The sequence below is a fragment of the Bombina bombina genome, chromosome 2 (genome assembly GCF_027579735.1).
Source record: "Bombina bombina isolate aBomBom1 chromosome 2, aBomBom1.pri, whole genome shotgun sequence".
NCBI classification, from domain to species: domain Eukaryota; kingdom Metazoa; phylum Chordata; class Amphibia; order Anura; family Bombinatoridae; genus Bombina; species Bombina bombina.
In genome coordinates, this window is record NC_069500.1 from 1,270,729,646 (window position 1) to 1,270,752,167 (window position 22,522).

The 22,522-nt window shown below is 39.5% G+C and overlaps 1 protein-coding gene across 1 annotated transcript in view; it reads left to right on the forward strand.

The window, feature by feature from the left end:
* CCKAR (cholecystokinin A receptor) overlaps positions 1-22,522 on the forward strand; it is a 328,056-nt gene that overhangs the window by 135,889 nt on the left and 169,645 nt on the right. Inside the window, exon 4 of the mRNA XM_053704077.1 lies at positions 13,414-13,530. Coding sequence (XP_053560052.1) covers positions 13,414-13,530 — 117 coding nt within the window. The remainder of the gene's footprint in view (positions 1-13,413; positions 13,531-22,522) is intronic.

A 22,522-nucleotide genomic window follows, 5' to 3' on the forward strand; every position in this document is an offset into this window, starting at 1 on the left:
TTGTTATCTACTACCTGGACAATATCCTTCTTTTGGTAGATTCACTAGAGCAGGCCTATTCTCACAAAGAGGTCTTACTTCAGTGTCTTCACAATCACGTTTGGAACATAAACTTCCAAGGGCTCACACACCCAGGAAGGATTTGTTACCCTTCCAGACGACCGTATCAAGTTCCTGAAGAGGTATTTTTACAGTCTTCTTCACATTAAACAGCTAAAAGGACGTCAGTGGATGAGGCTTCTAGGTCATATGACCTCAGTAATACACATGGTGAAATGGGCAAGATGGTGAATGCAACCATTTCAGATTAATTTTCTTCAAAAGTTCAAGAAGTGCAGAGGTCTGTCTTAGCAGATCACATTTCCGGTCAGGCTAAGGAAATCTCTTCATTCATGGTTTCAAGTCAGGAACCTGTCCAGGGGGCTTCCTCTTCAGAAGCCAGATTGGATTCTTGTCCAGACAGATGCAAGCAAATCCAGATGGGGAGCTCATTGCCAAGACAATTTTGCTCAAGGAAGATGGGACAAATTAATTCAGTCTCTTCTATCAAACATGTTGGAGATAATAGCAGTTTTTCTGGCACTCTGTGCTTTTCAGTCTCATTAACGTGTTTCCTCAAATCCCTCTCATTCTGAGATTACTGAAGAGGATTATCTTAGAGTCAGCAACCTTTATAGTCATTCTTCCTTATTGCCTTTGAAGACCTTGGTTTCCTCTGGTTCACAGACTAGCAGTTCGGCCTCCTTTGCACCTTCCGATCTCCTGGGACATGTTAAGCCAGGGTCTAAACCAGTGATTCACCCAGATCCATGACCATTAAGGTTGACGGCATAGTTGCTGAGATCTCAAGACTTCAACAGTTGAATGTTTCATCCCCAGTTATTCAGACACTTTTTCAAGCCAGAAAGGGATCTACTTCCAAGGCCTTTTATCAAATATGGGACACTTTTTCTTCATGGATGGTTTAGCATAATATCTCCTCAGCCTTTATCCATGATGGCTTTCTTAAGGGTCTTAGTGCCAGGACCCTCAAGGTACAGGTATCTGCAATTTCAACAGTCAGATGGGCTCAAAAACCTTTAATGGTTTAGTTCTTCCAGGCTTTGGTCCATCCCTCTGTCAAATCAAGAATTCAATCCGGGGATCTTCCTTTGTTCTTGGATTCCCTGTTGGATTCACCATTTGAACCCTTACATAAGGTTTCCTTGTGGTTTCTCACTTTGAACACTATTTTCCTGGTGGCTATTACTTCAGCTCGACGGGTGTCAGGGTTCCAAGCTCTTTCGGTCAAGGAGACATGTATAGTCTTTCATCAAGATAAGGTGGTTCTTCGTACTGTTCCAGAGCTCCTTCCTAAGGTGGTGTCCGACTTTCATAAGAATCAGGATATTGTGCTTCCTTCTTTATGCCCAGAGAAATTGGATTCTCATGGGAAACCACTATATCGGTTGGATGTGGTTCGATGTCTTCATATCTATGTGTCAAGAACACAGGATATTCGTAAAACAGAAAAGCTTTTTGTTATTCCTAAAGGACCTCGTCAGGATGAAGCACCTGCTTGTACAACAATTTCTGAATGGATTGTTCAGACTATTTCCAAAGCATATTAACAAAAAGGGGTACAGGTGCCTGATGGGTTTAAGGCACATTCCACTAGGGCAGTTTCAGCTTCCTGGGCTCTTCAGTAGATGCAAAACCAGAAAAGATTTGTCAAGCAGCAGTCTGGAAGTCTTATAATACCTTTATCTCTCACTACAAACTTGATGTCTGTCAGTCAGTAGCTGCTAGATTTGGTTGAAAGATTCTGTCTTCTATTGTAACTGACAATGTTGTATCTTTTGCAGTATCTTTGGTTTCAGGTGTTTACTTTTACTTTCCCACCCTTTCTTGTGCTATTGCTTTGTATTCTCTTGCTGGTAAGTATTACCAGGGGGGCCAAGATAATTATACATTTTTATCCAAATAAAAACAATTTCTATATCTTGGCCCGTACCCTGGGTAATACTTATCAGGCTCCCTCCCTTGCCTGGTTCACCTGTTTTAGCTGGACCTCACTAGGAGGAGGAAGGGGTGGTCTATCACTGTTACCTTTTATTAGGTAACTGGGAGAGTGGGCAGCTCTGTCTATGCCCCCCTGGAGAGGGGGTCTCACTGGTAAGTATTACCAGAGTATGGGCCAAGATATAGAAATTGCTTTTATTTGGATCATTATTTCTAATTATTATCATCATCATCACTCAATATTACACAGTGGTCACACTCACAGTCTCTTCATTCACTAAAATGGGATTGGGATAAAATTTGCACTGATCATGCCTGAGACACTGTTCTTGGAGCTGTCGCTAGGCCTTACTGTAATGACACGACTCGCGTCATAACAGGCGCGACAAAAAAACTTGTGTCAAGAAGGTCGCAAGAAATTACGTGACTCATGTCACAGCAAACGCGACTTCAAGAAATGACGTGACTCGTGTCACAGCAAACGCAACTTCACACCAAAAAACTTTCGCTCCAAAAATGTTGCAATAAAAAGTAACATTCTGCGTCATCGCGAGCCTAAGCCCACGAATATTTGAAAGAAAAAGACTCCAAGTTACAACTAACTGGAACCCCAGGCGTGCTTAAAAACTCTCAAAACATAATTTCCATGCTAAAACTGTTAGACTGCAAAGGGAAATGCACAGACCTGACTCATGGCAAATATATACAATATACATTTAAAACTTTATAAGATAAAGTGGAAAGCATAGATGAGAGTATCTTAAAAAATGATATATACTTATCAGAAGACACCCATCCACATATAACAGACAGCCAAACCAGTACTGAAACATATCAGCAGAGGTAATGGTAGAGGAGTATAATGTCGATCTGTAAAGGGAGGCAGCAGATGAATCCCTGCTACCGATTACAGAGAGCCTTAGAATAGATTTCCCATAGGTGAAAACATGGCGTCATCAGGCAATACTCCCTTCACATCCCTCAGACAAACACTGTACTTTGAGAGAAACTGGGCTTCAATATGCTTAGAAGCGCCTATCACAGAAGAAAATCAAGCACAACTTACCTCACCATGAGAGGCAAAGTTTTTAAAACTAAGGTATATGTGAGGTGGGAGGTGTATTTATAGGTATTTTGAGGTTTGGGAAACTTTGCCCCCTCCTGGTAGGAATGTATATCCCATACGTCACTAGCTCATAGACTCTTGCCACTTACATGAAAGAAAAGTAAATTAGAAAGTTGTTTAAAGTTTGCATGCCCTATCTGAATCATGAAAGTTTAATATTGACTTGATTGTCCATTTTTTTAAAACATAATGATGAAAGAAAACTTTTGGGATAAACCATACAATTTTCAGATTTACTTCTATTATCAAATTTTCTTCATTAACTTGCTATCCTTTGTTGAAGGGCAGCAATGCTCTACGGGGGCCTAGCTGGACAGATTAGGTAAGAAAGTGCTAAGCAGCTAGCTCACACTCATGTATTGCTTCTCAGCCTACCTAAGTATGCTTTTCAACAAGTACATTGGAACATAGTTAAAAAATTGCATGTTCTTTCTGAATCATACAACTGTAATTTTAATTTAAATAAATTAAATAAAAGGTAAAATTGATTTAAAATGATACATTTTGCAATGATTTCTATTTAGTATAATTCACTTTTTAGTGTTTTTTTAATACAATAAATAAAAATGTATTATTTATTTTCCCCATTTTCCTGAAATTTTACAGCATAGACCTAACCCTACAACATATCTGTTCCTTCCGCACAAATTATAAGATAAGATTCAATGGATGTTTTGCTAACAAAATGACAGTGGCCACCAAGTAAAAAGCAAATGCTGAGGTAGAGCTTATCCACAGAAAAATATTTGCGGCAAATAATGTGTTAATGTATTTAAATGTAAGCACAAATAGAATTGCAGCACAGATAGAGGGGCCGATATATCACGGCCCAAATGGGGCCGTATACACCTGTTTCTGTGTGAGCCTTCTTAAGACCGCTGCTATGATTGGGTTGATTGACACCCACTGCTAGCGGCCAATCAGGCGGCATTGCACAAGCATTTCACTAGAAATGCTTGTGCAATGATAAATGCCTACAGTTTATGCTGTCAGCATTTATCAATGTGCGGCGGACATGATCCGCTACAGCAGATCATGTCCGCTTGCACTTTGATAAATCGGCCCCAGAGGATGGTCTTTGCTCACATCATCAATAGCTGAAAACAGCCATGTTGGTCACTTGCAGGATCCCTGTAAGGGATAGGCACAGACAAAAGCTGTGGCGGACATTTTCCAAAGTACAGACCTTAGTGAAGGACACCAAGGTACATTTGAAATTATAATTTTTTCTTTATAGTGCTTGGTGTTATTATACTGATGCAGACACCACTGATCCTATAACCAGCCCCCCTCTGGCTATACCCATGAGCCAGTGTCACTACTGTGTCTTTGTATAGTGCTTGATGTTATTATACTGATGCAGATACCACTGATCCTATAACCAGCCCTCCTCTGGCTATACCCATGTGCCAGTGTCACTACTGTGTCTTTGTATAGTGCTTGATGTTATTATACTGATGCAGATACCACTGATCCTATAACCAGCCCTCCTCTGGCTATACCCATGTGCCAGTGTCACTACTGTGTCTTTATAGTGCTTGGTGTTATTATACTGATGCAGATACCACTGACCCTATAACCAGCCCCCCTCTGGCTATACCCATGTGCCAGTGTCACTACTGTGTCTTTATAGTGCTTGGTGTTATTATACTGATGCAGATACCACTGACCCTATAACCAGCCCCCCTCTGGCTATACCCATGTGCCAGTGTCACTACTGTGTCTTTATAGTGCTTGGTGTTATTATACTGATGCAGATACCACTGACCCTATAACCAGCCCTCCTCTGGCTATACCCATGAGCCAGTGTCACTACTGTGTCTTTATAGTGCTTGGTGTTATTATACTGATGCAGATACCACTGACCCTATAACCAGCCCTCCTCTGGCTATACCCATGAGCCAGTGTCACTACTGTGTCATTATATAGTGCTGGGTGTTATTATACTGATGCATATACCACTGATCCTATAACCAGCCCTCCTCTGGCTATACCCATGTGCCAGTGTCACTACTGTGTCTTTGTATAGTGCTGGGTGTTATTATACTGATGCAGATACCACTGATCCTATAACAAGCCCTCCTCTGGCTATACCCATGTGCCAGTGTCACTACTGTGTCATTATATAGTGCTGGGTGTTATTATACTGATGCAGATACCACTGATCCTATAACCAGCCCTCCTCTGGCTATACCCATGTGCCAGTGTCACTACTGTGTCTTTATAGTGCTTGGTGTTATCATACTGATGCAGATACCACTGACCCTATAACCAGCCCCCCTCTGGCTATACCCATGTGCCAGTGTCACTACTGTGTCTTTATAGTGCTTGGTGTTATTATACTGATGCAGATACCACTGACCCTATAACCAGCCCTCCTCTGGCTATACCCATGAGCCAGTGTCACTACTGTGTCTTTATAGTGCTTGGTGTTATTATACTGATGCAGATACCACTGACCCTATAACCAGCCCTCCTCTGGCTATACCCATGAGCCAGTGTCACTACTGTGTCATTATATAGTGCTGGGTGTTATTATACTGATGCAGATACCACTGATCCTATAACCATTCCTCCTCTGGCTATACCCATGTGCCAGTGTCACTACTGTGTCTTTGTATAGTGCTGGGTGTTATTATACTGATGCAGATACCACTGACCCTATAACCAGTCCTTGTCTGGCTATACGCATGTGCCAGTGTCACTACTGTGTCATTATATAGTGCTGGGTGTTATTATACTGATGCAGATACCACTGATCCTATAACCAGCCCTCCTCTGGCTATACGCATGTGCTAGTGTCACTACTGTGTCTTTGTATAGTGCTGGGTGTTATTATACTGATGCAGATACCACTGATGCTATAACCAGCCCTTGTCTGGCTATACCCATGTGCCAGTGTCACTACTGTGTCTTTGTATAAAGCTGGGTGTTATTATACAGATACACTCAGGCTTTATTTATTCCATAACTTATCACCCAATATCTCTAGCAGTCTCTTGACAAGCCACTAACTTTATTCACACTACATATTTTTTTTTTATTCCTATTATTTAATCAGAAAGAAAAGATATACTATGGTTGTAGCGGACACTGCAAGGGCTAGTCACGGACACCAGTGTCCATGTACGGACACTTTGCCTATCCCTGATCCCTGTTCTAAGGATACTGCCCTATCAGATTAAGTAATAACCATTGTTTTTGAGTTTCTACAATGTTATTGCTTATCACATTAGGTTATGTAACATCCATGTAGTCATGTTACTTCAGTGATTTATTACTGAGTATTTAAAATTCACCTTAATTAAATAATCATTGCAATATCATGTTTCATAACCACCATCTCTAATGGTTACCATGGCAGCACTATGCTAACATTTCTACTTTCAATATTAATTTCTCATCACAGAGCTGAACTGGCTTGTTTTCTTTATGAAAAAAAAAATAATCACAAACAACAAAAACAAATATTATTTTATTTAAATTAACTCCTGAGGGTGGCAATTTAAATTAGTAAAACACCAGCATGAATACGACTGTTATATGGACATTGTAGTGCAAAAATTGAATGCTCTGATTCATTAGACCATGTCATTTTAGCACTATTGAAACTGCAAGTCAATGTGCTAAACTCATAGTTAAATACCACCTGAGAGCATCAGAAAACTGCTGGTCCTGAGCAGACCTGTCCAAAATAAACTTTCATGATTCAGATAGGGCATGTAATTTTAAAAAAACTTTCCAATTTACATTTATCACCAATTTTTCTTTGTTCTCTTGATATTCTTAGTTAAAAGCTAAACCTAGGTAGGCTTATATGTTAATTTCTCAGACCTTGAAGCCCGCATCTAATCTAAATGCATTTTGACAGTTTTTCATCACTAGAGGGCGTTAGTTCATGTGTGTCATAAAGATAACATTACGCTCACGTTACCTAGGAGTAAGCACTGATTGGCTAAAATGCAAGTCTGTCAAAAGAACTGAAATAAGGGGGCAGTTTGCCAGGGCTTAGATACAAGGTTATTACAGAGGTAAAAACACAATTTATGCTTACCTGATAAATTTATTTCTCTTGTGGTGTATCCAGTCCACGGATCATCCATTACTTGTGAGATATTCTCATTCCCAACAGGAAGTTGCAAAAGGACACCCACAGCAGAGCTGTTATATAGCTCCTCCCCTAACTGCCATATCCAGTCATTCGACCGAAAACAAGCCGAGAAAGGAGAAACCATAGGGTGCAGTGGTGACTGTAGTTTAAATTTAAAAATTACCTGCCTTAAAATGACAGGGCGGGCCATGGACTGGATACACCACAAGAGAAATAAATTTATCAGGTAAGCATAAATTGTGCTTTCTCTTGTAAGGTGTATCCAGTCCATGGATCATCCATTACTTGTGGGATACCAATACCAAAGCTAAAGTACACAGATGAAGGGAGGGACAAGGCAGGTACTCAAACGGAAGGTACCACTGCCTGTAAAACCTTTCTCCCAAAAATAGCCTCAGAAGAAGCAAAAGTATCAAATTTGTAGAATTTTGAAAAAGTATGAAGCCAAGACAAAGTCGCCGCCTTGCAAATCTGTTCAACAGAAGCCTCATTTTTAAAGGCCCAAGTGGAACCCACAGCTCTAGTAGAATGAGCTGTAAATTCTTTCAGGAGGCTGCTGTCCAGCAGTCTCATAGGCTAAGCGGATTATGCTTCTTAGCCAAAAAGAAAGAGAGGTTGCCGAAGCCTTTTGACCTCTCCTCTGTCCAGAGTAGACAACAAACAAAGCAGATGTTTGACGAAAATCCTTAGTAGCTTGTAAGTAAACCTTTAAAGCTCGAACCACGTCCAGATTGTGTAATAGACGTTCCTTCTTTGAAAAAGGATTAGGACACAAGGATGGAACAACAATCTCTTGATTGATATTCTTGTTAGATACCACCTTAGGTAAAAACCCAGGTTTGGTACGCAGAACTACCTTATCCGTATGGAAAATCAGATAAGGAGAGTCACAATGTAAGGCAGATAACTCGGAGACTCTACGAGCCGAGGAAATAGCTACCAAAAAAAGAACTTTCCAAGATAAAAGTTTGATATCTATGGAATGAAGGGGTTCAAACGGAACTCCTTGAAGAACCTTAAGAACCAAATTTAAGCTCCATGGCGGAGCAACAGGTTTAAACACAGGCTTGATTCTAACTAAAGCCTGACAAAATGCCTGAACGTCTGGAACATCTGCCAGACGCTTGTGCAAAAGAATAGACAGAGCAGAAATCTGTCCCTTTAAAGAACTAGCTGACAATCCTTTTTCCAAACCTTCTTGGAGAAAGGATAATATCCTGGGAATCCTTACCTTACTCCATGAGTAACCCTTGGATTCACACCAATAAAGATATTTACGCCATATCTTATGGTAAATTTTCCTGGTGACAGGCTTTCGTGCCTGTATTAAGATATCAATGACTGACTCGGAGAAGTCACGCTTTGATAAAATCAAGCGTTCAATCTCCAGGCAGTCAGTCTCAGAGAAATTAGATTTGGATGGTTGAAAGGACCCTGAATTAGAAGGTCCTGTCTCAGAGGCAGAGTCCATGGTGGAAAGGATGACATGTCCACTAGGTCTGCATACCAGGTCCTGCGTGGTCACGCAGGCGCTATCAAAATCACTGATGCTCTCTCCTGCTTGATCTTGGCAATCAGCCAAGGGAGCAGAGGAAACGGTGGAAACACATAAGCCAGGTTGAAAAACCAGGGCACCGCTAGAGCATCTATCAGCGTCGCCTTGGGATCCCTGGACCTGGATCCATAACAAGGAAGCTTGGTTTTCTGGCGAGACGCCATGAGATCCAGTTCTGGTTTGCCCCAACAATGAATCAATTGTGCAAAGACCTCCGGATGGAGTTCCCACTCCCCCGGATGAAAAGTCTGACGACTTAGAAAATCCGCCTCCCAGTTCTCTACACCTGGGATATGGATAGCTGATAGGTGGCAAGAGTGAATCTCTGCCCAGCGAATTATTTTTGAAACTTCTAACATCGCTAGGGAACTTCTTGTTCCCCCTTGATGGTTGATGTAAGCCACAGTCGTGATGTTGTCCGACTGAAATCTGATGTACCTCAGAGTTGCTAACTGAGGCCAAGCCTGAAGAGCATTGAATATCGCTCTCAGTTCCAGAATATTTATTGGAAGGAGTGTCTCCTCCTGAGTCCACGATCCCTGGGCCTTCAGGGAGTTCCAGACTGCACCCCAACCTAAAAGGCTGGCATCTGTTGTTACAATTGTCCAATCTGGCCTGCGAAAGGTCATACCTTTGGACAGATGGACCCGAGATAGCCACCAGAGAAGAGAATCCCTGGTCTCTTGATCCAGATTTAGTAGAGGGGACAAATCTGTGTAATCCCCGTTCCACTGACTGAGCATGCATAGTTGCAGCGGTCTGAGATGTAAGCGTGCAAACGGCACTATGTCCATTGGCGCTACCATTAAGCCGATGCACTGAGCCACCGAAGGGCACGGAATGGAATGAAGAACACGGCAGGAATTTAGAAGCTTTGATAACCTGGACTCCGTCAGGTAAATTTTCATTTCTACAGAATCTATCAGAGTCCCTAGGAAGGAAATTCTTGTGAGTGGGGATAGAGAACTCTTTTCCTCGTTCACTTTCCACCCATGTGACCTCAGAAATGCCAGTACTACGTCCGTATGAGACTTGGCAATTTGGAAGTTTGACGCCTGTATCAGGATGTCATCTAAATAAGGGGCCACTGCTATGCCCTGTGGCCTTAGGACCGCCAGAAGCGACCCTAGAACCTTCGTAAAGATTCTTGGGGCTGTAGCTAATCCAAAGGGAAGAGCTACAAACTGGTAATGCCTGTCTAGAAAGGCAAATCTGAGAAACCGATGATGATCTTTGTGTATCGGAATGTGAAGATAAGCATCCTTTAAATCCACTGTAGTCATATATTGACCCTCCTGGATCATAGGTAGGATGGTACAAATAGTTTCAATCTTGAATGATGGAACTCTGAGGAATTTGTTTAAGATCTTTAGATCCAAAATTGGTCTGAAGGTTCCCTCTTTTTTGGGAACCACAAACAGATTTGAGTAAAAACCCTGTCCCTCCTTTGGAACTGGATGGATCACTCCCATAACTAGGAGGTCTCGTACACAGTTTAAGAATGCCTCTCTCTTTATCTGGTTTGCAGATAATTGTGAAAGGTGAAATCTCCCTTTTGGGGGGGAAGCTTTGAAGTCCAGAAGATATCCCTGGGATATAATTTCCAACGCCCAGGGATCCTGGACATCTCTTGCCCACACCTGGGCAAAGAGCGAAAGTCTGCCCCCTACTAGATCCGTTACCAGATAGGGGGCCGTTCCTTCATGCTGTCTTAGAGGCAGCAGCAGGCTTTTTGGCCTGCTTACCTTTGTTCCAGGTCTGGTTTGGTCTCCAGACCGTCTTGGACTGAGCAAAAGTTCCCTCTTGTTTTGCATTAGAGGAAATTGATGCCGCACCTGCCTTGAAGTTTCGAAAGGCACGAAAATTAGACTGTTTGGCCCTTGATTTGGACCTGTCCTGAGGAAGGGCATGATCTTTTCCTCCAGTGATATTAGCAAAAATCTCCTTCAAACCAGGCCCGAACAGGGTCTGCCCCTTGAAGCGAATGTTAAGCAGCTTAGATTTTGAAGTCACGTCAGCTGACCATGATTTAAGCCATAGCGCCCTGCGCGCCTGTATAGCAAAACCAGAATTCTTAGCCGTTAGTTTAGTCAAATGAACAATGGCATCAGAAACAAAAGAATTGGCTAGCTTAAGTGCCCTAAGCTTGCCAAGTATGTCATCCAATGGAGTCGCTACCTGTAAAGCCTCTTCCAGAGACTCAAACCAGAATGCAGCAGCAGCAGTGACAGGAGCAATGCATGCAAGGGGCTGTAGGATAAAATCTTGTTGAATAAACATTTTCTTAAGGTAACCTTCTAATTTTTTATCCATTGGATCTAAAAAAGCACAACTGTCCTCGACAGGGATAGTAGTACGCTTTGCTAGAGTAGAAACTGCTCCCTCCACCTTAGGGACTGTCTGCCATAAGTCCCGTGTGGTGGCGTCTATTGGAAACATTTTTCTAAAAATAGGAGGGGGAGAGAACGGTACACCTGGTCTATCCCATTCCTTATTAATAATTTCTGTACCTTTTAGGTATTGGAAAAACATCAGTACACACCGGCACTGCATAGTATTTATCCAGTCTACACAATTTCTCTGGCACTGCAATTGTATCACAGTCATTCAGAGCAGCTAAAACCTCCCTGAGAAACACGCGGAGGTGTTCAAGCTTAAATTTAAATGTAGAAATATCAGAATCAGGTTGCATCATCTTTCCTGAGTCAGAAACATCACCCACAGACTGAAGCTCTCCTTCCTCAGCTTCTGCATATTGTGAGGCAGTAGCAGACATGGTTCTTAAAGCGTCAGTATGCTCTGCATTTCGTCTAACCCCAGAGCTATCTCGCTTACCTCTAAATTCAGGTAGTCTGGCTAATACCGCTGACAGTGTATTATCCATGACTGCCGCCATGTCTTGTAAAGTAATCGCTATGGGCGCCCTTGATGTACTTGGTGCCATTTGAGCGTGAGTCCCTTAAGCGGGAGTCAAAGGATCTGACACGTGGGGAGAGTTAGTCGGCATAACTTCCCCCTCGTCAAATTCCTCTGGTGATAAATTTTTTAAAGACAAAATATGATCTTTATTGCTTAAAGTGAAATCAGTACATTTGGTACACATTCTAAGAGGGGGTTCCACCATGGCTTTTAAACATAATGAACAAGGAGTTTTCTCTATGTCAGACATGTTTGTACAGACTAGCAATGAGACTAGCAAGCTTGGAAAACACTTTAAATCAAGTTAACAAGCAAATATAAAAAACGGTACTGTGCCTTTAAGAGAAACAAATTTTGTCAAAATTTGAAAAACAGTGAAAAAAGGCAGTAAATCAAACGAAATGTTTACAGTGTATGTAATAAGCTAACAGAGCATTGCACCCACTTGCAAATGGATGATTAACCCCTTAGTTAAAAAACGGATCAAAAAAACGATATAGACGTTTTTTAACAGTCACAACAAACTGCCACAAGATGCTGTGTCTCTACCTTCCCCAATAAACGACTTTGGAAAGCCTTTGAGCCCTTTAGAGATGTCCTATAGCATACAGGGGACTCCTGAGGGAAGCTGGATGTCACAGTTTGTAATTTTAACTGCGCAAAAAAACGCTAAAATAGGCCCCTCCCACTCATACTACAACAGTGGAAAGCCTCAGGAAACTGTTTCTAGGCAAAATTTAAGCCAGCCATGTGGAAAAAACTAGGCCCCAATAAAGTTTTATCACCAAAGCATATATAAAAATGATTAAACATGCCAGCAAACTTTTTATATTGTAGGGTATTACCTCTGAGAGTAAGCATGATACCAGTCGCTATTAAATCACTGTATTCAGGCTTAACTTACATTAATCCGGTATCAGCAGCATTTTCTAGCCTTTCCATTTCTAGAAAAAATTGTAACTGCACATACCTCATAGCAGAGTAACCTGCACGCCATTCTCCCGCTGAAGTTACCTCTCTCCTCAGACATATGTGAGAACAGCAATGGATATTAGTTACAACCTGCTAAGATCATAGAAGAAGAATCTGCTTGAGTTTTCTATTTACTGCCTGGGATAAAATAGTACAACTACGGTACCATTTAAAAATAACAAACTTTTGATTGAAGAAAAAAAACTAACTATTTTTCACCACTCTCTCTTACTACCTCCATGCTTGTTGAGAGTTGCAAGAGAATGACTGGATATGGAAGTTAGGGGAGGAGCTATATAACAGCTCTGCTGTGGGTGTCCTCTTGCAACTTCCTGTTGGGAATGAGAATATCCCACAAGTAATGGATTATCCGTGGACTGGATACACCTTACAAGAGAAATGTGTATTATTATAACTGTGTTGGTTATGCAAAACTGGGGAATGGTTAATAAAGTGTTTGTCTATCTTTTTAAACAACAAAAATTCTGTTCTGCTCTGTCTGCTAGCGGAGCCTTTTTTATTGGGTTGATGTTTTAATTAGTAGATACACCTATTTCATATACCAAAATATACCTAAAGGAATACAATACATTTTAACTTCTATAGCAAGTCGATGTAAACACATTACGGAGAAACCAATTTTACAGTACACTGTCCCTTTAACATTAGCATCTGATCTCAGAAATTGCTAAATATGATGGACTAATGTTTGCATGTTTTTGCTTCTAGGTATATCTTCTTGCTGCTTATCCTTTTCTTGGTTCCTGGAATTATTATGATGGTGGCATATGGATTAATATCATTGGAGTTATACAGAGGCATAAGGTTTGAAGTCAAGCAGAAGAAATATTGCCACGGTGAGATCATTGTATCCAATGGCTCCTATTCCATTTAGTTAGCGTTTGCTATGCAAACATTTTGAAATCAACTTTGATAGTCTTTGGCTTTTTTTTTTCTAAGGCATTCCAGCCCATTAGAATTGCAACTACTTGCATTGTTAGAGATGCCTGAATTATGAATGCAATTTAACAAGACAATCTGGATTTCTTACATTCACAATAGATAAACACAAAAAGAGGGAGGATTGTTAGGGTTTCCACACACAACATTGAAGCAAAACGTACATGGTCACATAACCAATAATGTGGGGGGTTCAAGGAAGGTTCCCCACTGATCCTCTGGCATCCACCCCAAGTGAACCTTGGGGAGTGAGGTTTACAACAAGGGCTTTGCCCCCCTTGAACCCCCCAGGCGGTGCAAAAAAGATAGTGAGGATGGCGGAATTACAGTGCATGATATATGTGTTATGTGACTCCGCACTCTGAGGGGATTTATGATCTTAAATTGGGCTTTACCCACAGCTGCTTGGGTAATGTCCGATTTGCCTGGGTAATCCTAGTATTACCCAATATCTGACTTTATCCATAACATATAAATATAAATAAATATATATATATATATATATATATATATATATAGGGCTTAAAATTTTTACTAGCCCACTAGCCATTGTCGAGTGGAAAATTAACAGTGGTGAGTGAATGTCTACAAATATTATCTAAAGGGATATTATATATTAATGAAAGGGCAAGGATATGTTATTTCTCTAGGGCTATAGGGACCACATTAGTGCTTAGACTGTCACTTCTGAGAGGGTAAACAGGGGCAGAGAGAGATTGGAGAGGAAAAGTGAAGAGTGGAGAAAAAAAAAAGAGAGTGAAGAGAGAGGATAGAGAAAGAGTGTAAAGAGAAAATATGGCCTGAGAGACAAGAAAGGGGGTAAAATTAGAGATTGAAGAGAGGAGGGAGTGGACAAAGATAGATGAGAGATGATAACTATAAAACAATTTTTCCAGGTCTGCTATTGCCTCAGTGATGTTGCTATCTATTATGCACTTATTTTTGTTAATGTATTACTGCACAATAAGGTATTTCACATTGGCTAAACATATGCAAAGAGGGGGTAGTGGGTGTGATGTGGGCGGGATCAAAAGTAGCAAGTAACATTTGGCTGGCTAGCAGCTGAGGGCTTGAAATTTTGAGCCGTGTGTATATATATATATATATATTTATTTGAGAAGTTTCTATATGTGTGTATATATATATATATATACACAAAAAGAACCTGGATGGCGCTCACATATAAATATAATAAAAAGATAGATGAATAAATAGCAATATTAGTGCATATACACAACCTAGAAACATATACACAGATAGTATTTTAGCAAAAATAAAATAAACAAATATATATGCATATAATAAAATGAGTAAAAAATGATAAAAGTTGATATAAAATATTTAGAAATGTTGGCTGGTGTGGAATCTCTTCATATGATACCCCCACTCAGATGTGCACTTACTTCAATAACCCTCAATCATATGAGGTAAGCCTGCACCCTTGCACAAGAGGACACAATTGGAAGCATTTTTTTTATTTGATCTGTGATTGGGAGTTTCACTGGTACAAGTGTGCAAGTTCAAATCAATACTGACTACTGGTCAAGGTCATACACAGCTACGGTGGTCCGGTTCCATACTCTGGGAGGTGCTAAGCATTTCACTGACACAAATCATACTTACCTCATATGATTGAGGGTTATTGAAGTAAGTGCATATCTGAGTGGGGGTATCATATGAAGAGATTCCACACCAGCCAACATTTCTAAATATTTTATATGAACTTTTATAATTTGTTACTCATTTTATTATATGCATATATATTTGTTTATTTTATTTTTGCTAAAATACTATCTGTGTATATGTTTCTAGGTTGTGTATATGCACTAATATTGCTATTTATTCATCTATCTTTTTATTATATTTATATGTGAGCGCCATCCAAGTTCTTTTTGTATTTATCTTTCAAAACAAGTTTGAGGGACTTGTTTGTTTATTTTTGGATTGGCAGCTATATATATATATATATATATATATATATATATATATATATATATATATATATATATATATGTATTTTACCACCTTTTAGGGAGAAATCTGTGAAAGTGTTTATTTCAGGTGGTTTGTGGATTTCCCTTTTTTAGATAGCGCTGGTAGTTCTTTCAGTTGATTTATTTCTCTGATTGACCGTAAACACTTCTTTTTGCTGCTATGTATATATGTGTGTATATATATATATATATATATATACAGTATATATATATATATATATATATATATATATATATATATATGTGCAGTTAAAAAAGTGTAAATGTATAATTAATGTGTGCAAGTTACATGATCTGAAAGTATATGAGCTACAATTTTAACTTTTTAACAAACAAGGAAAAAATGCACAAAAAAAATTCAAAGTTGAAAAAAAGTTGTGCAAAGTTGTGCTAAGATATGATATTCAATGAAAACAAAAAAAATTTAAGCAAGTAAGACTAGAGAATAGCCCAAACAACCAAATGTGCATTCTGATTGCATTTTAATTTTTATTCCTTCTAGAGTTTACTTAACATCTGGATTTTCAAATGGATTTCTAAAATACTGTAATAGCTTTTATTTCACACAGATTTTCTAATGGATTGTAATAAACCTCAATATCAAAAACAAATCATTAATATATCTCTTTGAAACAAAATTTACTTATATGCCCCTACACATTAGTTGCTTCTCATCATACATAGAAAACAAAGATTTTGGGACCAAAAGGCTCATCAAGTCTACCCATATTACATGTTACTGCTTTTATAAGATATCCTTAACTGTGTCCTTTGCATTTTTTTATTATTTTACAAGCCTTGTGTTCTACAGAATGGGTGGTAGATTCCATGAATTCACCATCCTTTCTGTAAAAAAAAACTGCGTCCTCCTATTTCTCCTGAACCTACTACCATCTAACTTGAGCCTGCAGTTTTGGTATTTCCTTTTTTATGCAAAATGCTTTCAGCTTCCACTTCAAGTTCTTTCATCTTCTTGTAGGATTCTATTATGTCACTTGTTTCCCTTCTTTCTAAACTAAACATATCTAGATCATAGGGTCTTTATTTGTATGTTTTATATTTTAGACCTTGTAAAACAAATACATTAACGCTGGGGAATCTGTTGGCGCTCTACAAATACCTGATAATAATCATAGATTTACGCAGGAATGAGATTAAATTTCATAGCGGTCCTGTGAGTTTTAAATTATATTTCCTCTTAAAACTACAATAATTGTCAGTCAGATGAATGTCTAGAAGAGCGGCCAAAAATTCTACAGATGGTCCCATAAATTAAAATCTATTTAGATATTTTGCAACTGTCCCCAAGCAATGTTCATTCAGCGTAATTGTAAAAAGACTAATAATGTCCATAGTTACCAAAACATTATCAGGTATAATAATATCCTCTAACAAATTTAGAAGAAAAATACTCTTAGTACAGAAGGAAGAATTCACTGAACTGTAGGTTGCAAAATATTTTAAAAATGTAGCCAAAGGTTTTAGAAGGAGCTGAAACAATTTATCTATCTGGCAGCCTGTTCAATTCCGAATTTTTCTAGGAATAGTATAGAAATAGGACTTAACAGGTAGGCAACAGTCATATAAACAATGGGCTAGATTACAAGTGGCCCAGTTTTATTATTATTTTTTGTGAAAGAGAAAACTCCGCTTGGAATTTCATTTTTGCACTTTTCCGATTGCGTTCGTATTACAAGTTTCAAAAACTTGCGTTAAACCGAATATCGCGAAAAACCAAACTTACGTTTTCACGTGTGTGTGCACTTATTCCCCTTTAGCGAAAAAAGTAGAAAAAAAACCTAACACCTAAGATCGTGCAAACTCCATCAACTTTTCGCATTCCCCATAGAAGTCAATGGGAAAAAATTGTTGAAAAAACAAACACCCATCACGCATACAACATAGCATGTTCGCATTAGTAAATGTGAAATATTTACAGTAAATACATAGTTAAAATGTATGATAAAATATATGAATATTGTATAAATATGTTTTATTATGTTTTTATCTGCTTAATGGCAAAGGGCTATAAAGCACTTTATATATATATATATTTATATACGGTATATACAGTATATGTACATATAGAAAAAATAGGGTACTGACTCCCTATGGAGATGCGCTATGGATCTAGATAAACGGAAATAAAATGTCCAGAGACGTCAGTCAAATCGTAGGCAGCTCTCCCAAAGTCAAAGTGCCAGATGAAAACCCTAAATGAGGAATAAAAAGGCGCCAATAGGGTAATAATGTCAAGTAATGGCAAACAGAACAGAATGACGATTATATACTCACAAACGAAGCGGCACTTGATTGTGCCAAAACTCGCAAGCCGGGACCTCTTTGTCGCCCAACAGACAACAAACAGCGATGGCTACCAGCCAGTCACATGGGAACCTTCCACCAATCAGGAACAGACCTGCACCAACGCCTTCCTATGGGATATCCAATTGCCAGTCATGTATCCCTGCTGGAGTCGATCTCCCCTTTTTTATGAACTGATTTATACTTTTATATATATATTTGCTGAAGCAAGCTAAATACCTGGGCACCAACAGGGTGTATCTAATCTACACACCCCTTCCAGCACCACTGGCGATTGTAAAAGTTAACCACAGCTCTGAGATCGCTGAAAGGATTGAAGCATAAAGGGCGATTGCGCTAGCACAATTGCGATTTATCTCCACTTATCATATCAGAAAAATGAAAATGGCTCGCAAAAACACGATTGCGCTAGCCCAAAATTGGTTGCACCTCACTTGTAATCTAGCACAGGTCGGATGTAGCGCTTGTATAACAAGCTAAAATAAACGCAATTCCTTGTGTGCAAATGAAGTTAACATGAGTCATGGAAAGCACATTCTCAGAGCTCTGGTTAACTGCTTCGCAAAACAAAAAAGTGTCATAAAACACATAAAAATATATAACAGCAGTGGCATCACTAGGGGGGTGCGGACCGCACCCGGGTGAAACCTTCCAGGGGGTGACACCACAGTCACCACATTAACATCAATTACATGTTTTTATATATATTTTTTTATTATGTGCTTGTGGAGACTGGCAGATGAGGGGTGTTCTCAGCACACTCGGGACGTGGGCACAGAGGCAGTGTCAGCAGGGCAGGGCTCCCGGCTTCCCAAACTAACAGCTGAGTCGTGCATAAACCTGCGCAGTGCACAGGCGCTATAACACTGTTCTGCTGCAGTCCAGCAGCGACATCATGTCTCTGAGACTGAAGGATATGCACGCATTACAGATGTGTGCCCTGTGCCACCGCGCCAAGTCCAGGGAGCAGATTTGGAGTCTGTCTGTTTAGTTTGTATGGCCATCCTCATGGCTACCAGGCTACTGAGGTGGAGTGTATGTTGCTGCTAATGGCCAGGAATTAATAGACTTCTTACCAGGTAGGAGTAGAGTCCTGTGTTCCGCCTGCCATGTCCCCGGCCCGCCCTGACCTATTTAATTACAAGACTAAAACTGTCTATACTTATCCTGAATGTTAGGTTGCATAGAGCACACTCCTTGGCTTAGTGTGTTTTTTTCTAAGCTTAGCGGTGCCACAGCCAACACGCTCTCTTGATATGTCTAACGATACTGTTATAATGCCGTTTTTATCCTTGAATTGGGGGGGGACACTCCTGACTTTATTGTGTGGTTTATAAGCATTAAGCAGGAGTGCAGTATAAAATACATTATTATTGGTGTTTGGAACATAACTTGTCCTTAAAGCCTTTGACAGGTGCCCAAGCACTATTAACAAACTATTGTTTGTCTGTATATCAGAGTTTACCAGCAGGTGACAGTTTTTGTATGTCTGGGGTGTAACAGTGTCTGTTTGTCTGGTTGTGTCAAGTTGTGAAAGTGTGTGTATGTCAATGTCTGAGTGTGTCAGGTTATGAGAGTGTCTGTATGTCTGAGTGTGTCAGCAGATGTGTTTTTTATATATAAAAATTTAAATATTTTATAATTCTGGCCCTTATTGTTTTAAAAATTGTCACTGCCTTGGAAATCTCAGCTTGGGGCGCGATCCGATAAACGGCGTAGTTTGCGGCGCAAGCGAGGGAACCCGCGTTGCCCGCAGTTTCAGCTCGCAACTCGAGCTATTCCATATACGGCGTCGTCAGATGCTAACGTGCCGTAAGTCGGATAAACCAGCGATGTCCAGAAATCTGTGCAAGTACAAATTTCTGGCGTCGCCAGTGACTTACGGCACGTTAGAAACTGCCGGGGCCTACAAAACCTGACTAAAGTCTAAATCACCCGCACTGTCTAACATGCCTCCCTAACATAGCCCGACAAGTCTAACACGCCTCCCTAACATAGCCCGACACGTCTAACCCTCTATCCGCTATCCCCCCTCACTATCCTAACAATAAAATATGTATTAACCCCTAAACCGCCGCTCCCGGAGCCCGCCGCTACCTAATAAAGTTATTAACCCCTAAACCGCCGGCAGCTATATTAAATCTATAACCCCCTAAAGTGAGCCCCTAACACCGCCGCCATCTACCTTACCTACCCCCTAAAGTGAGCCCCTACCCCGCCGCTATCTATTTTAAAATTATTAACCCCTAATCTAATCCCCCTACCCCGCCGCCATCTATATTAAATTATTTAACCCTTAAAATACTAAACTATCCCTACCACTAAACCTAAGTCTAACCCTACAAATAGCCCTGAAAAGGGCTTTTTGCGTGGCATTGCCCCAAAGTAACAGCTCTTTTGCCAGCCCTTAAAAGGGCTTTTTGCGGGGCATGCCCCAAAGAATTCAGCTCTTTTGCCAGCCCTTAAAAGGGCTTTTGGCGGGGCTTTGTCACAAAGTAAACTGCTCTTTTGCCTACAATCTACATCCCCCTACACCGCGGCCACCTATAATAAATGTATTAACCCCTAATCTAATCCCCCTACACCGCCGCCAGCTATATTAACTATATTAACCCTAATTATATTAGGGTTAATATAGTTAATATAGTTATTATATTATATATATTAACTATATTAACCCTAATTATATTAGGGTTTATATAGTTAATATCGTTATTATATTATATATAAAGTATAATAACCCTATCTAACTCTAACATCCCTAACTAAACTCTTATTAAAATAAATCTAATATTAATATTATTAATTAAAATATTCCTATTTAAATCTAAATGCTTACCTATAAAATAAACCCTACGATAGCTACAATATAATTAATAATTACATTGTAGCTATGTTAGGGTTTATATTTATTTTACAGGTAAATTGTTAATTATTTTAACTAGGTATAATAGCTATTAAATAGTTATTAACTATTTAATAGCTACCTAGTTAAAATAATTACCCAATTACCTGTAAAATAAATCCTAACCTAAGTTACAAATACACCTACACTATCAATAAATTAAATAAACTACAAATATCTATCTAAAAATACAATTAAATAAACTAAACTAAATTACAAAAAAAAACAAACACTAAATTACAAAAAAATAAAAAAAAGATTACAAGATTTTTAAGCTAATTACACCTATTCTAAGCCCCCTAATAAAATAATAAAGCCCCCCAAAATAAAAAAAATTTCCCTACCCTATTCTAAATTAAAAAAAGTTCAAAGCTCTTTTACCTTACCAGCCCTTAAAAGGGCCTTTTGTGGGGGCATGCCCCAAAGAAAACTGCTCTTTTGCCTGAAAAAAAAAACACAATACCACCCCCCAACATTACAACCCACCACCCACATACCCCTAATCTAACCCAAACCCCCCTTAAATAAACCTAACACTACCCCCCTGAAGATCTCCCTACCTTGTCTTCACCCAACCGGGCCAAACTCCTCATCCGATCCGGGCGATGTCTATCCAAGCGGCAAAGAAGAGGTCTTCATCCCAGGGATGTCTTTATCCAAGCGGCAGCAAAGTCTTCTTCCATCGGGCAGCATCTTCCATCAAGCGGCATCTTGAATCTTCTCTCCACCGACGCGAAGCATCCATCACGGCCGACAACTGAGCGACGAATGAGGTACCTTTAAATGACGTCATCCAAGATGGCGTCCGTCGAATTCCATTTGGCTGATAGGATTCTATCAGCCAATCGGAATTAAGGTAGAAAAATCTGATTGGCTGATTGAATCAGCCAATCAGATTCAAGTTCAATCCGATTGGCTGAACCAATCACAAAAAACATCGCCGGGATGAAGATTTCTTCTTTACCGCTTGGATAGACATCGCCCGGATCGGATGAGGAGTTCGGCCCGGTGGTGAAGATAAGGTAGGGAGATCTTCAGGGGGTAGTGTTAGGTTTATTTAAGGGGAGTTTGGCTTAGATTAGGGGTATGTGGGTGGTGGGTTGTAATGTTGGGGGGTGGTATTGTGTTTTTGTTTTTCAGGCAAAAGAGCAGTTTTCTTTGGGGCATGCCCCCACAAAAGGCCCTTTTAAGGGCTGGTAAGGTAAAAGAGCTTTGAACAGGGTAGGGAATTTTTTTTCATTTTGGGGGCTTTATTATTTTATTAGGGGGCTTAGAATAGGTGTAATTAGCTTAAAAATCTTGTAATCTTTTTTTTATTTTTTGTAATTTAGTGTTTGTTTTTTGTAATTTAGTTTAGTTTATTTAATTGTATTTTTAGATAGATATTTGTAGTTTATTTAATTTATTGATAGTGTAGGTGTATTCGTAACTTAGGTTAGGATTTATTTTACAGGTAATTGGGTAATTATTTTAACTAGGTAGCTATTAAATAGTTAATAACTATTTAATAGCTATTATACCTAGTTAAAATAATTAACAATTTACCTGTAAAATAAATATAAACCCTAACATAGCTACAATGTAATTATTAATTATATTGTAGCTATCTTAGGCCTAGATTTGGAGTTCGGCGGTAGCCGTCAAAACCAGCGTT